At 58.9% G+C, this 12,534-nt stretch overlaps 4 protein-coding genes across 7 annotated transcripts; all 4 read left to right on the forward strand.

The window, feature by feature from the left end:
* Positions 1-663: 663 nt before the first annotated feature.
* Positions 664-3,169, forward strand: AP5S1 (adaptor related protein complex 5 subunit sigma 1). Its single transcript, XM_064710987.1, has 2 exons — positions 664-827; positions 1,257-3,169. The coding sequence occupies exons 1-2, from the start codon at positions 679-681 to the stop codon at positions 1,681-1,683; spliced, it is 576 nt and encodes a 191-aa protein (XP_064567057.1). The 5' UTR covers positions 664-678; the 3' UTR covers positions 1,684-3,169.
* Positions 3,170-3,237: 68 nt separating this feature from the next.
* LOC135446749 (sulfotransferase 1 family member D1-like) lies at positions 3,238-5,605 on the forward strand. 2 transcript variants are annotated; one of them, XM_064710986.1, is made up of 8 exons: positions 3,238-3,555; positions 3,979-4,215; positions 4,289-4,414; positions 4,519-4,616; positions 4,709-4,835; positions 4,914-5,008; positions 5,088-5,268; positions 5,402-5,585. In XM_064710986.1, the coding sequence occupies exons 1-8, from the start codon at positions 3,405-3,407 to the stop codon at positions 5,512-5,514; spliced, it is 1,128 nt and encodes a 375-aa protein (XP_064567056.1). In that variant the 5' UTR covers positions 3,238-3,404; the 3' UTR covers positions 5,515-5,585. The 2 variants fall into 2 exon arrangements, with proteins under 2 accessions (XP_064567056.1, XP_064567055.1); XM_064710985.1 differs by having other exon boundaries at positions 3,461-4,215; positions 5,402-5,605.
* A 1,412-nt stretch (positions 5,606-7,017) lies between these two features.
* LOC135446753 (sulfotransferase 1B1-like) lies at positions 7,018-9,470 on the forward strand. 2 transcript variants are annotated; one of them, XM_064710990.1, is made up of 8 exons: positions 7,018-7,153; positions 7,843-7,991; positions 8,172-8,300; positions 8,411-8,508; positions 8,615-8,741; positions 8,819-8,913; positions 8,993-9,173; positions 9,245-9,470. In XM_064710990.1, exons 2-8 carry the CDS (start codon positions 7,844-7,846, stop codon positions 9,355-9,357), a joined length of 891 nt encoding a protein of 296 aa, XP_064567060.1. In that variant the 5' UTR covers positions 7,018-7,153; position 7,843; the 3' UTR covers positions 9,358-9,470. The 2 variants fall into 2 exon arrangements, with proteins under 2 accessions (XP_064567060.1, XP_064567061.1); XM_064710991.1 differs by having other exon boundaries at positions 7,103-7,153; positions 7,840-7,991.
* Positions 9,450-12,205, forward strand: LOC135446751 (sulfotransferase 1B1-like). Of its 2 annotated transcripts, none has more exons than XM_064710989.1 (8): positions 9,450-9,972; positions 10,479-10,627; positions 10,857-10,985; positions 11,074-11,171; positions 11,351-11,477; positions 11,555-11,649; positions 11,728-11,908; positions 11,980-12,205. In XM_064710989.1, the coding sequence occupies exons 1-8, from the start codon at positions 9,713-9,715 to the stop codon at positions 12,090-12,092; spliced, it is 1,152 nt and encodes a 383-aa protein (XP_064567059.1). In that variant the 5' UTR covers positions 9,450-9,712; the 3' UTR covers positions 12,093-12,205. The 2 variants fall into 2 exon arrangements, with proteins under 2 accessions (XP_064567059.1, XP_064567058.1); XM_064710988.1 differs by having other exon boundaries at positions 9,715-9,972; positions 10,476-10,627.
* Positions 12,206-12,534: the final 329 nt, after the last annotated feature.

Below are 12,534 nucleotides of genomic sequence, written 5' to 3' on the forward strand. Positions count from 1 at the left end.
AGCCATAAAGAATTTGTCAAAAATCAGCTTTGCCACTGAAGCCACTAAGGCAAAAAACAAGTTTTCCGTGGCTGGAAAGGTCTCATGGAAGAGTCTCATGCCTCCACGCAGACATGTCCCTTTCCATGGTCCCTCTGGCCATAGGCCCCTCCATGTCCCCAGTGACAGCCACACACTCGTCCATATGCCGCACACAAGACAAGCACCTTTCCATGCTGGCCCTGGCCATGTCCCCCTGAGCCACCTCAAGCCACATTTACACCCATGTCCTCTCCCAGCCGTGTCCACCCCATGCCCAGGGACACACTCCCTCCCGCATTTAGATCCCAAAACTGTGCTGTGCTGCCACTTCGAGGCACAGACCCCGTGCTGCATTCCGTGGCCGTACCCACAGAGACACCCCGAGAGGGGAACACGGACAGGAGCAGGGATGGCTGCGGAGGGGCTGCCAGGGCTCCCTCATGAGGGGACAGTGCCATGAGGGGACAGTGCCTCCGCCTCGGCCGCGCGCCCTTTCCCCGCCCACCGGGCTTTGCCTGCCAATCAGCTCTCGCTGCCCCCGAGCCTTGGCCAATCATGACCTGCACGGCGGGACGCCCCGCCCACCCACCCACCGCGAGGGCCGCTCGTTCCGGGCCAGGGCCGCCGCTTCCGGCGCGCTGGGGCCGTGCGGCTGCCATGGTGCGGGCGTTCGTGCTGCTGGCCCCGGGCGGGCCCGCCCCCTGCCGCGTGCTGTACGCGCGCACCTTCGGGACCCCCCCCGGCGCCGGCCCCGGGGGGCCCCGGCAGCGCCTCCGCCGCAAGGAGCAGCTGCTGGTCGTGGCCAGGTACACGCGGGACACCCGCCCCCGCGGGAATCCCCTTGCTGCGCATGCTGCTGGGACATCCGGCACCGTTTGCCCGCCGTCTCCTGAACTCTCTGGACCTGGGACACCTGCTCGCTCTCCCTGGGATCCCCACAGCCGTGATATGCCCACTTTGTTTCATGGGAGGGCTCTTGGGCATTGCCTGATCCCCAGGGCTGGGACACCCACCCCTTGACTGTGGGACACCTTCCGTTCCTGAGCAGAGCCTGTGTCAGCTCCCCTTGCGGGGAACAGGACTCAGCGAGAGCCCCAGGGATCATTCATGGGATCCACACTTTTGGAGATCCTGAGCCCGGCAGGACCCCTGGGACCCTGTTCCCCAGCAGAGGGGTCACTGTCCCTGGATGAGGTGCGAATCCTTAACAGGAGTGTCCCCCTTTTCTCTTCCAGACAAGTGGCCTCCCAGTGCCAACTGCTTCAGGCGTCCTTGGGGCGCCCGTCCTCCCCACAGCTTCCCCAGCTACCCGATGAGCCGGTGTCCCTCCAGGATGCTCCAGGGGGTGTTTTCCAGATGCCCCCCGGAGACCCATTCCCTGAGCGGGTGACAGTAGTCTGGTTATCGGTGCTGGCCCTCGCCTTCGCCTTGGTTTGTGAGCCCCAGGAGAATCTGTCATTGGCTGAGATCACCCTGCGGCGCCTGGCTCCCCGCCTGCTGCTCTCCCTGCGCCTCCTCGGGCCCGGCGCTGATGTCCTGCTCCGTCCTGATGCCGCCGATGGCCTCCTGGACCGTCTCCTGCCCCACGGGCAGATGCTTTTCCTCAATGAACGTTTCCTTCAGGCAATGGACCGAGAGCTGGGGCTCAAAGTGTCCCGCTGAGCCGCAGATCGCATTCCTGCCTACCACCCCCAGATAATTTGAGGGACGAGAGACAAGGGAGGGATCTGAGATGGTCACCAAGCCCCAGTGGGATGGATGAGAAAATTAGTTCTGGTATAAAGAGCAATGAGCCAGCTAAGAGGAGGGTTTTAATCCATTTTTTCCCTAATGCCATCATGGGAGTGCTAATAGTCATCCCCATAAATCCACCTGGAGCTGGGACAGTGCCAAGTTCCTGCACTGCATTCCTGCACCACTCCATGTGCACATGACAGCGAGTGGAGGCTGCACGTAGCCATGAATGGACGCTAAAAGAGGGACCCTGGATTGTGGTTATCCCAGCTGGGCACTGTGGGGCATGCAAGGTTTCCCTGGCAGGGGAAACATGGCTCTGGGATGGGACCTTGCCAGGGTACATGGGGCGAGCAGGGGTGTGCACCCCACTATGGGGCATTGGGGTCTCTGTGTGGGGCATTAAATGAACAGGCAGTGGGGCAGGATGTAGCCTTGTGCCTGGTACAGCAGGGTGCTTGTCCCTAGATGGTGCTGCCTGGGGCCAGGGGACCTGTGTGACACCCTGGGAGGTGGCAGGAGCTGGCACCCACCTACCCCACTCTTCAGGGTACAGTGGGGAGCAGGGTCCTACCCTAGCAGTTTCTGGGTGCTGGGAAATCCAGGGAGCCAGGAGCTGGTGTGCACAGCTCTTACACCACTGTGCTGGGAACAGGCTGGGCACTGCCACGCTGTGCAGAGGGGCTGTCATGGGGCAGGCCCCAAAGTGCTTTCCGTTGTAACTGCACCAGTAAAGCTGGAGCACCTGAGGAGGGGTGCTGGGCACTGGGCTTCAGCCATGGTGGGTCTCTGGCTGTGCTGGGGGATCTCACTGTGTGCTGGAGGTGGGGGGACATTGCAGCCCACTGTGGCATCCCCCCTTAAGGGAAAGGGAGCACTGTCTTCACCTCCCCATGTGATAGCAGCTGTCGCATACTGCACCCACAACTGGCTTGAATACAACCAAGAGCCAAAAAGACGTTGTCCTGGAGAGTTTCAATGGTGTTAGCAATTAATTGTTGATGAGATACTGGAATCTGAATGTATGGGCCATTATTGTGTCTCCACTGATAGGATTCCAGTTGCTGGATTTCAATATCACCTGGTTTATGGCCAAAATTCTCTTGCAAATCAGCCACCTGAATTGGATCAAATGCAGTAGTTATTTGTGTGTGGTTTTCCTTTCCACCCTCAGGTCTAGTAGATTCAGGGGGAATTGAAGGAGATCAGGAATCATCTTTTCCCGATTCTCTGTCATGGGGATCGCCCTGTATGTTTCCATCCCATGTAAGTCTGCCAGACTTTTCCAGGAACTTTGATATCATTGTCACCATATATGGCACCATTTTGGTAGCAGTTTGCTGACCCTGTCCACCATCTGTATTTCAATTTTAAGTAAAGGTCATAATGTTATTTCCTTATCATCAGATGAAAATGTTACATGTATTTTTTTTGTCAGGGTAACAGACCCATTTACTGTCTTCCAACTCCCTCATTGGATACAGAAGGTCAGAATTGTGAGACTGTATTTCTGCAAATGGTCCAGATGCTCTATCCTGCACTCGTGCCTCCTTTCCCAGAGACCCCACTGACCTGGCCTGGGCCAGGCACCACTTGGCTTCTGCTTCTCCTTGATCTCCTCCTGGAGCGAGAGCAGCACCTGCTCCATCATGGTGGGCTCCTGTACTGCACAACCTGCTGGATCAGATCATCCAGGATGGAGCAGATCAGCCTATGCAGCCCTTTCCTACAAGACAGATCAAAGGAGCACTCAGGAGGGCAGAGAGGAGGACTCCCCCTGCTTGCAGCACCCTCAGCCAGGTCCATAGCTGTGCTCCATAGCTGAGCCAGCTCTCCTGAACCTTTACAGCTTGGGTGTGGCAGGAGGGTGGAGCTGCCAGGGCTCTGGGCACCAGAGCACATGGAATCCTGAGAGGTGTGGGGGCCCTGGGTGGCAGAGCTGTCTCTGCACCTCCACAACCCCATGGCACTCATTAAAGGGGCTGTGGCTGGGGGAGAAGTGCAGACAGGTGGGAGGAGAGATGATGCTGGGCTCCATTCCTGACCCCTCATGGCTTGGGTTTAGTGCCTGGCCAGCATCCACGTTACCAAAGTATCCTATCAGGGATCAGGGCATGCTCCTGTGGCACTGGCAGTACCTCTGCCACGTGTATTGGGCTGGACTTTGCCTGATGGGGCACTGCCCCAGGCACAGTCCTGGCACAAAACCCAGTACTGCCCCAGGCACAGTCCTGGCACAGGTGCCAACCAGTTGGGAGGTTGTGGAGGCTGCCGGCAGGGAAGACAGCCAGTGCTGTGTGGACCCACTGTCAGCCATGGAACAGGAAGCTGAAATCGTGCAGGAGCTGGGAAGCCTCCATGGCGTCCCCCTCTACAAGAGCTTCATTGAGGGCTGGCCACGGGTGAAGGCTTTCCAAGCCCGTCCAGACGACGTGCTCATCTCCACCTACCCCAAATCGGGTGAGTGGTCCTGGGGGAGGGTGCAGGGGGATGGGGTGACACCAGCCTTTGCAATGCTGTCCCTGTGTGGCAGGCACAACGTGGCTGAGCGAGATCATGGACATGATCTACCACGATGGCGATGTGGAGAAGTGCCGACGGGATGCCATCTACAACCGCGTGCCCTTCCTGGAGTTGAAGGCCCCTGGGGAAATGAGTGGTGAGTTTCCCTAGCCCGGCTGCCTGGCTTGGGTGGAGAAGGAACAGAGCCAGCGTGCGGGTGAGGGTGCTGGGGCTCACACCTCTAAGTCCCCTGTGCCACAGGTATTGAGCAGCTGGAGAGCACCCCATCCCCGCGGCTGGTAAAGACCCATCTCCCAGTCCAGCTCCTCCCGACCTCCTTCTGGGAGAAGGACTGCAAGGTAACATGACAGGTGCTCCCTGTCTCCGCTCTGGGTTGGTGGGGAGGAGGCACCACTCTGTACCTCCCAAACACATCCTTGGCTCTCTCCAGATTATCTACATGGCCCGCAACCCCAAGGACGTTGCCATCTCCTACTACTACTTCCACCGGATGGCCAAGATACACCAGGACCCTGGCACGAAGGCCGAGTTCTTGGAGAACTTCATGGCTGGCAAAGGTGTGAGCTGAGCCACTTGTGGGAAGGACATCCCCCGCTACTCCTCTTTCCAGCTAATCCCTTGCTCATATCCCACAGTGCCCTACGGATCCTGGTACGACCACGTGCGCGGATGGTGGGAGAAGAAGCAGGAGAAACAGCTACTCTACCTCTTCTATGAGGACATGAAAAAGGTGAGGGTGGGATGTAGGGGAAGGAGCCCTGGTTGCCCCCCAGCTTTTTGGCAGCCTGCTCATGTCAGTCACCCTGCAGGACCCACGGCAAGAAGTGCAGAAGATCTTGCAGTTCCTGGGCAAGGAGTTGGCAGAGGGAATAGTGGATAGGATTCTGCACCACACCTCCTTCCAGGAGATGAAGAAGAACCCTGCTGCCAACTATGAGACCATGCTCCCCATCTTGATGGATCACAGCATCTCCCCCTTCCTCCGGAAAGGTGGGGGTTCAGCTGGGGGTTCGGTGGTGGAGGATTTGGGAGGGATGTTCCTGGATTGTGTTTGAGCCCCCATCTGTGGCTGCAAATATGTCATGTGTGTGAGGATTTACCCCAGTTATTTTCTTGCCCCCAGGGGTCTCTGGAGACTGGAAGAACCACTTCACTGTGGCCCAGAACGAGCGCTTTGACCAGCACTACCAGAAGCTCATGGCAGGCTCTGACCTCCACTTCCAGATGGAAGTGTGAGGGGCTTATCTCCTTTCCCAGGAGGATGGATCCAGATGGAAATTCTTGCACTAATTCACTTTTCCCCTTGTAATAAATTGTGATAAATGGGGGTTGAGTCATTGCCTTCAGGGAAAATGAGGGTGGGGCTTGGACCCCCTGAATTCTAGGGAGTGTCTGGGAACACCTTCATGGTCATCAGAAGAGAGGGTGGGCACACAGTGGATTTTTAGTGATGGTCAGGCATCACCAGGAGTAGGCACCTTCCCAGAAACCACCACTGGCCCCTGCCAGCTTGGGCTGCCCCAGCCTACCAAGGTGCCTGGAGGGAACAAAGATCGATGATGAGTGGAAAATCCCCAGAGCACCAGCGAATCCAGTGCTGCCGCAGCCCTTGCATGCACAGGAGCTTTCCTGCCTCTGGGTTGGGGCAGGTTTCTTGACAGAGTGGGTGGTGGTCAGGCTCTCCTTGGCCCAGCTGGAGCTTGGCAGCCCATGGTCTGTAGGAACAAAGGTGAAGGGAAACAGCTCCCTGCTGCTGTGTGGCCAGGCTCAGCAACATCACTGTCCTTGCTGGATAAAGAACACTCCTTTCAACCTGGCTGCACCTTGCCCTTGCTCTGGGATGCCTGGAGCAAACCAGTCCCTGTCCCACTGGGGGAAGGGTGTGCTTTGGAGCCCCAAGTTCCCCATTTACACCCCATTTCTGGCCAGTTCTTCAGATTCTAAAACTGCAGCTTCTTGGCAAGATAGTCTCATGAGGTTGTTCTATCCTGAAAGAGATGCAGCCCAGATCCAACTGCTAAAGAGCAGCAGCGCTATGAGGGGACCCGCCTCACAGAAATAAATCCTTTTCACACATTCATGTAAATGCCATGATGCTTTCCACTGGAAGATGTACTTACCCAGCTCCTGGCTTTGCACATGCAGCCAATTTTGCTGGCACGTGGACAGCAAAACACCTGAACACCTGCCATGGCATGCCTCATCTTACCGGGAACTTTGCCCTGGAGATAAATCAGGGACGTTTATCTCAAGGCTGCCAACAGCTGAGCTGCTGACTCTGCCCAGCTGCCATCTCTCCTGCCCTTCCCACTCCCTCCCAGCTAAGGTAAGGAAGAACATTTCCCCATCATCGGCACCCTTAAACACTTTTCCCAGGAGCACATGTGCTTTGCAACCCCGCAAACTTTGGACCCATATTTGAGTGAAGTAGGGGTAGAACCAAAGCCTGAGCCCCACATCCCGCTCGCAAGCCCCACGTCGGTGTGAGGAGCTGGGGACGTCCACGCAGGTGACTCTTGGACCAGGACAGGGTGATGTTCAATCTCCCGGGTGTGGGTCGGGATTTCCTCCCTTTGTTTACTTCAGCGGGTGGAGAGGGAAGCTGTGATTTCCACTCCCGCTGCCCGTGTGCGTCCGGACGGGCGCTGAGCGCGGACAGCTCATCACAGGCATTTGGGGACCGTCCCCATCCCCGCTCGCCCCTTCCCCGCACTCCTCCCACCGCAGCACCGGGGCCGGGTCTGTCCGGGCTCCTGTCCCAGCGGTGCCCCCCGGCGCCTCCATCTTCCGGGTAGGGGAAGGAAAATAACAAATCCCGCCCCGCAAGCGGCGGTCCGAGCTTTGCCTCCTGCCTGCCAGAGCGCCCGGAAAAGAGGCAAGTAGCCGGGGGACTTTGGGCACAGCGATTCGGGGTGCCCTGGCCTCATAAGCCGAGGGCCAGCGGGGGTGGGTGCGGGGGCTCCGTGTCCCCGCAAGCCCACGGGAGATGGGAGCAAGACGCCAAGCTTGTCTCCAAAAATCCAAAAATCACAGCGCGGGTGTTTTGCCGCTGGCATGTCCAGCGTTTCTATCCTGAGCCGTGGGTGGAAAGGCTTCCTAGGGAGTGAGTTCTGAGTTCTGCTCCGCGTTCCTGTGACTGTCAAACCCTCACTCAAGCCCCCTGAAAGCAAGGCTTCTTCCCGTGCTGCCGTATGACAGGGAGATGGGGAGGAAAAAGCAAAGAGAAAAGCAGCCTGCAGCTCCAGCCAGGAATGCCCCTGAGAGTATTTACATCCAGGAACAGCGCTGCCAGCTTGGTGTGGGCAGCTGCCCACTGCCTGTCTGACCTGAACCCCCAGAGCTGGCCATGCCCTTCCACTCTCCCTGCACTGCCACCTGCACCCCAAAACCCCCACAGAACTCAGGTGCCACCTCCTGCAATGCCAGCAAGCAGGGCATGGTTTCCCTCCTAAGGCCAGGATGGCTGGGTACAGCAGGGATTTTGGGGCACCTAGGGAAGGAGATGGCCCCATGATGCTCCTCACTGCCAGCCATATCCCTGTCCCACATTCCTGTCCTCAGCAGGATGGCCGATTCGGACCCCTACCTGCGGCAGCCCTGGCTCACTGTGCACGGCGTCCCCATGGTCAATGCCTTTGCCCACAACTGGGAACGGATTGACACCTTCCAGAGCCGCCCTGATGACATTGTGGTGGTCACCTACCCCAAATCCGGTGAGCGTGCCCAGGCACCAAAGGAGGGCCAGGCTCAGGGAGGGAGGCCATGCTGCCGGTGCCTGGGCTGGGACCAGGGGTGTGCCAAAAGGCAACACTGGTAGATGGTGACCCTCTGGTGCCCGAGATGGGTCTTCAGTGGGAATGGCATCAGCTGGACAACCAACCTCTCCCCACCAGGCACCACCTGGGTCAGTGAGATCATGGACATGGTCCTGAAAGGCGGTGACCCGGAAAAGTGCAAGAAGGATGTCATTTGGGAGCGGGTGCCCATGATGGAGTGTGCTGCTCCTGGGAAGTTACCACCAGGTAGTGGGGTGGCAGAGGGTGGTGGGTGGCAATGGGTGCTGCATGGGGACAGTTTGTTTTTGTATGGGTGGGCACCACAGTGGGATTACTTCTGGGGGAAATCCTTACAGGCACAAAGCAGCTGGAGGCCATGCCATCCCCTCGCATCATCAAGACCCACATCCCAGCTCACATCTTGCCCAAATCCTTCTGGGAAAACCGCTGCAAGGTAACAGGCTGGAATGAACCTACCTGGAGGGATCCCAGCCCCATAAGGGAGCACCCTGCCCTGTTGGGACCTTGCAAGTCCCCACATGCCACCAAGCTTTCTGCAGATGGTCTATGTGGGACGCAATGCCAAGGACGTGGCTGTCTCCTACTACCACTTTGATTTGATGAACAAATTCCACCCTCACCCTGGGACATGGGCCGAGTACCTGGAGAAGTTCATGGCTGGCAGAGGTGGGACAGGGCACCCCGGAGTGCATGCAGGGGACCCTGCAGGGGACTGTCACCTACTGGCTGCTCTCCCCATGCAGTGGCATATGGTTCCTGGTACGACCACGTCAAGGGCTACTGGGAGCGCAGGAAGGATCACCCCATTCTCTACCTCTTCTATGAGGACTTGAAGGAGGTGATGGGGCAGGAGGGATGGTGGTGTGGAGGGGGTCCGGGATTGGCAGGGGGGGTGAGTGTTAGCCTGTGTCGCACAGGACCTGCGGCGGGAGGTTGCCAAGGTGGCCCAGTTCCTGGGGCAGAATCTGTCGGATGCGGCGCTGGACACCATCACCCGACACACGTCCTTCGAGGCCATGAGGGACAACCCTGCCACCAACTACACCAGTATTCCCTCTGACCTCATGGACCAGAGCGTGTCGCCCTTCATGCGCAAAGGTGAGCGGCTGCAGGGGCCTGGCGTGCTGCCTGCCCCGGCCCCTGCTGAGCCCCATCTCTCCCGGCCACAGGCACCACCGGGGACTGGAAGAACCACTTCACCGTGGCCCAGAACGAGTGCTTTGAGCAGGACTATGTGCAGAAGATGTCAGGCACCGACCTGTGCTTCCGCACTCAGATCTGAGGGGACGCCGCTGGATGCCCCCCAGATCTGCCCTGTGCTGCGGTGGCACTGCTGCCGTTCCTTCCCTGCCCTGGAAGTGCTGGAGAGAAATAAAATGTGCTCCCTGACCCTGCCATGGGGTGCTGCTCACTGTCCTGAGGTTCTGCTGGTCCCAACCCAGGGACCCAGGTCTCCCTGGGGCTGCTGTTCCCTTCTTGGGCTGGGACAAGCAGGTGTCACCCCTCAGCCGCTGTGGTGGGGGGATTGCCAGCAGCAGCTCATGGCATTGCAGAAGGTTTTGGCAAATCTGTGTATGGGGAGCATGCTGGGTGAGTGTGGGCAGTGAGAGGTGTCCTACTTCCCCTCACACAGCAGGATGTTGCCTGGGACCTGTGGGGCTGAGATGTCCTCTGTGGCCCTGCCTGCAGGTCAGTGGCTGCTGGTTTCTCCCTGCCTTTGCTCCTCCCTTTCCACAGCTGCTGGGCTGGCAAACATTACTGCCCTCAGCGCCCTGCCTCTTTCCTTCTCCTTCCTGCTATTACCGAGGGAGGCCCCGAGTCTCCCTGTCCTCTGCTGTCACCCTCCTGGAGTCACTGTCCTGGTGTCACCCTCCCGGCACAGAGCTGCAGGTCTGAGGTGAGATGGGTGTCCTGGGGTGCCCTGTGGGTGCTCTGCCCATGCTCAGCTGCACAGAGCTGCATGCTGCAGGGTCCAGGGTGGTGGGTTTGGGGCATTTTGTGTTTGTGTGCAATCAGCAGCCCTAAACCTTCCCCCGACCTGTGGACTCCTGCAATATCCCCAGGGACCCAGTTCCCTGCTCTCCAGGGGTGCTGAGGCAAGGGAAGAGGTGCTGTTCTAGTCTAGTCCCCTGGGTCTGGGTGATACTGGCACGCTGTGGGCACCCCTGTCCTTGCTGGGGCTCTGGGTGTGCTCCTGTCCCCACAGCTGGGATCCCTGTTCCCAGCAGTGTGTGCAGCGATGGCTGCGGTGACCTCTGGTCTGTGCTCTGGTGCTATCACTGCCGCTCCCTGAGCAGGCACAGTGCCAGCTGACCAGGCTGCCCTGGCTCACAGCCACCCTGAGAGGGTGAGGGGAACCTGCCCTCATCAGCCAGCCCTGTTCCATGTCCCTGTCCCCAGCAGGATGGCCGATTCGGACCCCTACCTGCGGCAGCCCTGCCTCACCGTGCACGGCATCCCCATGGTCAATGCCTTTGCCCACAACTGGGAACGGATTGACACCTTCCAGAGCCGCCCTGAGGACATTGTGGTGGTCACCTACCCCAAATCCGGTGAGTATCCTCAAGGCAGTACCAGATGTGCTGGTACGGGGTAGGCAAGTGTGTTGTTCAGCTGAGACCCACTGCCTGGGTGTATGCAGCACATTTAGGCGCTGTCAGGACAGAGTTGTGTAAGATTTCCCTTTTCCCCTATGGCATCTGGTTGAGGTCTGAGGGATTGTCAGTGCTGAGACACCCAATGCTGCCCTGGCTGCTCCCCTTCATGGTTTTCTTTCCCCAGGCACCACCTGGGTCAGCGAGATTGTGGATATGATCCTGCAAGGTGGAGATCCTGAGAAGTGCAAGCGGGACATTATCAGCAAGAGAGTGCCCATGCTGGAGTTCTCTGCCCCTGGGAAGATGGCAGCAGGTAGTGAGGTGCAGGGGTACCCCACAGGGGCTGAGTCCCAAGGGTCTTTGCCAAGGTTTCACTGAGGAATTGCACCGGGATCCCACAGGAACAGACCTGCTGGCCACCATGCACTCCCCCCGTGTGGTGAAGACTCACCTGCCGACACATATCCTGCCCAAATCCTTCTGGGAAAACCGCTGCAAGGTAACGCCCTACCCTTGTCCCTGCCTTGGAGGGAATTGCAGCAGCCCTGTTCCCGTGAGACAGGACTCCCCACTGCTACCTCCAGCATCTTAAGTGTTCGTAGGAGATCTAGGAGCTGGAGCATCCTTTCTGCTGGGGCTCCTGGGGCTGCCCCTCATACATCCATGGCCCATCTGCAGATGGTCTATGTGGGACGCAATGCCAAGGACGTGGCTGTCTCCTACTACCACTTTGATTTGATGAACAAGCTCCTGCCAAACCCCGGGACATGGGCCGAGTACCTGGAGAAGTTCATGGCTGGCAGAGGTGGGACAGGGCACCCCTGAGTGCATGCAGGGGACCCTGCAGGGGACTGTCACCTACTGGCTGCTCTCCCCATGCAGTGGCATATGGTTCCTGGTACGACCACGTCAAGGGCTACTGGGAGCGCAGGAAGGATCACCCCATTCTCTACCTCTTCTACGAGGACTTGAAGGAGGTGATGGGGCAGGAGGGATGGTGGTGTGGAGGCGGTCCGGGGTTGGCGGGGGGGTGAGTGTTGGCCTGTGTCGCACAGGACCTGCGGCGGGAGGTTGCCAAGGTGGCCCAGTTCCTGGGGCAGAAGCTGTCGGATGCGGCGCTGGACACCATCACCCGACACACATCCTTCGAGGCCATGAGGGACAACCCTGCCACCAACTACACCAGTATTCCCTCTGACCTCATGGACCAGAGCGTGTCGCTCTTTATGCGCAAAGGTGAGCCGCTGCGGGGGCCTGGCGCGCTGCCTGCCCCGGCCCCTGCTGAGCCCCATCTCTCCTGGCCACAGGCACCACCGGGGACTGGAAGAACCACTTCACCGTGGCCCAGAACGAGCGCTTTGAGCAGGACTATGCGCAGAAGATGTCAGGCACCGACCTGTGCTTCCGCACTCAGATCTGAGGGGACGCCGCTGGATGCCCCCCAGATCTGCCCTGTGCTGCGGTGGCACTGCTGCCGTTGCTTCCCTGCCCTGGAAGTGCTGGAGAGAAATAAAATGTGCTCCCTGACCCTGCCATGGGGTGCTGCTCACTGTCCTGAGCTTCTTCTGGTCCCAAGCCAGGTGTCCCCCTGGGGCTGCTGTTCCCTTCTTGGGCTGGGACAAGCAGGTGTCACCCCTCAGCCGCTGTCGTGGGGGGATTGCCAGCAGCAGCTCATGGGATTGCAGGAGCTTTTGACAAAACTGCATGTGGGGATCATGTTGGTTTCCTTCCCCCCCTCACACAGCAGGATGTTTCCTGGGACCTGGGGAAGAGCAGTACTGGTGGGGTTGAGATGTCTTCTGTGGCCCTGCCTGCAGGTCAGTGGCTGCTGGTTTCTCCCTGCCTTTGCTCCTCCCTTCCCT

Source organism: Zonotrichia leucophrys, chromosome 4 (genome assembly GCF_028769735.1).
Source record: "Zonotrichia leucophrys gambelii isolate GWCS_2022_RI chromosome 4, RI_Zleu_2.0, whole genome shotgun sequence".
Lineage (NCBI taxonomy): Eukaryota > Metazoa > Chordata > Aves > Passeriformes > Passerellidae > Zonotrichia > Zonotrichia leucophrys.

Coding starts and splice junctions, on each gene's coding strand:
- LOC135446753 (XM_064710990.1), top strand. CDS start 7,844: ATGGCCGATTCGGACCCCTACCTGCGGCAGCCCTGGCTCACTGTGCAC. Junction 8,914..8,992: donor TCTATGAGGACTTGAAGGAG/GTGATGGGGCAG, acceptor TGTGTCGCACAG/GACCTGCGGCGGGAGGTTGC. Junction 9,174..9,244: donor GTCGCCCTTCATGCGCAAAG/GTGAGCGGCTGC, acceptor TCCCGGCCACAG/GCACCACCGGGGACTGGAAG.
- LOC135446749 (XM_064710985.1), top strand. CDS start 3,777: ATGATGCTGGGCTCCATTCCTGACCCCTCATGGCTTGGGTTTAGTGCC. Junction 4,836..4,913: donor GAACTTCATGGCTGGCAAAG/GTGTGAGCTGAG, acceptor CATATCCCACAG/TGCCCTACGGATCCTGGTAC. Junction 5,009..5,087: donor TCTATGAGGACATGAAAAAG/GTGAGGGTGGGA, acceptor GTCACCCTGCAG/GACCCACGGCAAGAAGTGCA.
- LOC135446751 (XM_064710989.1), top strand. CDS start 9,713: ATGTTGCCTGGGACCTGTGGGGCTGAGATGTCCTCTGTGGCCCTGCCT. Junction 9,973..10,478: donor CACAGAGCTGCAGGTCTGAG/GTGAGATGGGTG, acceptor TGTCCCCAGCAG/GATGGCCGATTCGGACCCCT. Junction 10,986..11,073: donor CCCTGGGAAGATGGCAGCAG/GTAGTGAGGTGC, acceptor GGGATCCCACAG/GAACAGACCTGCTGGCCACC.
- AP5S1 (XM_064710987.1), top strand. CDS start 679: ATGGTGCGGGCGTTCGTGCTGCTGGCCCCGGGCGGGCCCGCCCCCTGC. Junction 828..1,256: donor CAGCTGCTGGTCGTGGCCAG/GTACACGCGGGA, acceptor TTTCTCTTCCAG/ACAAGTGGCCTCCCAGTGCC.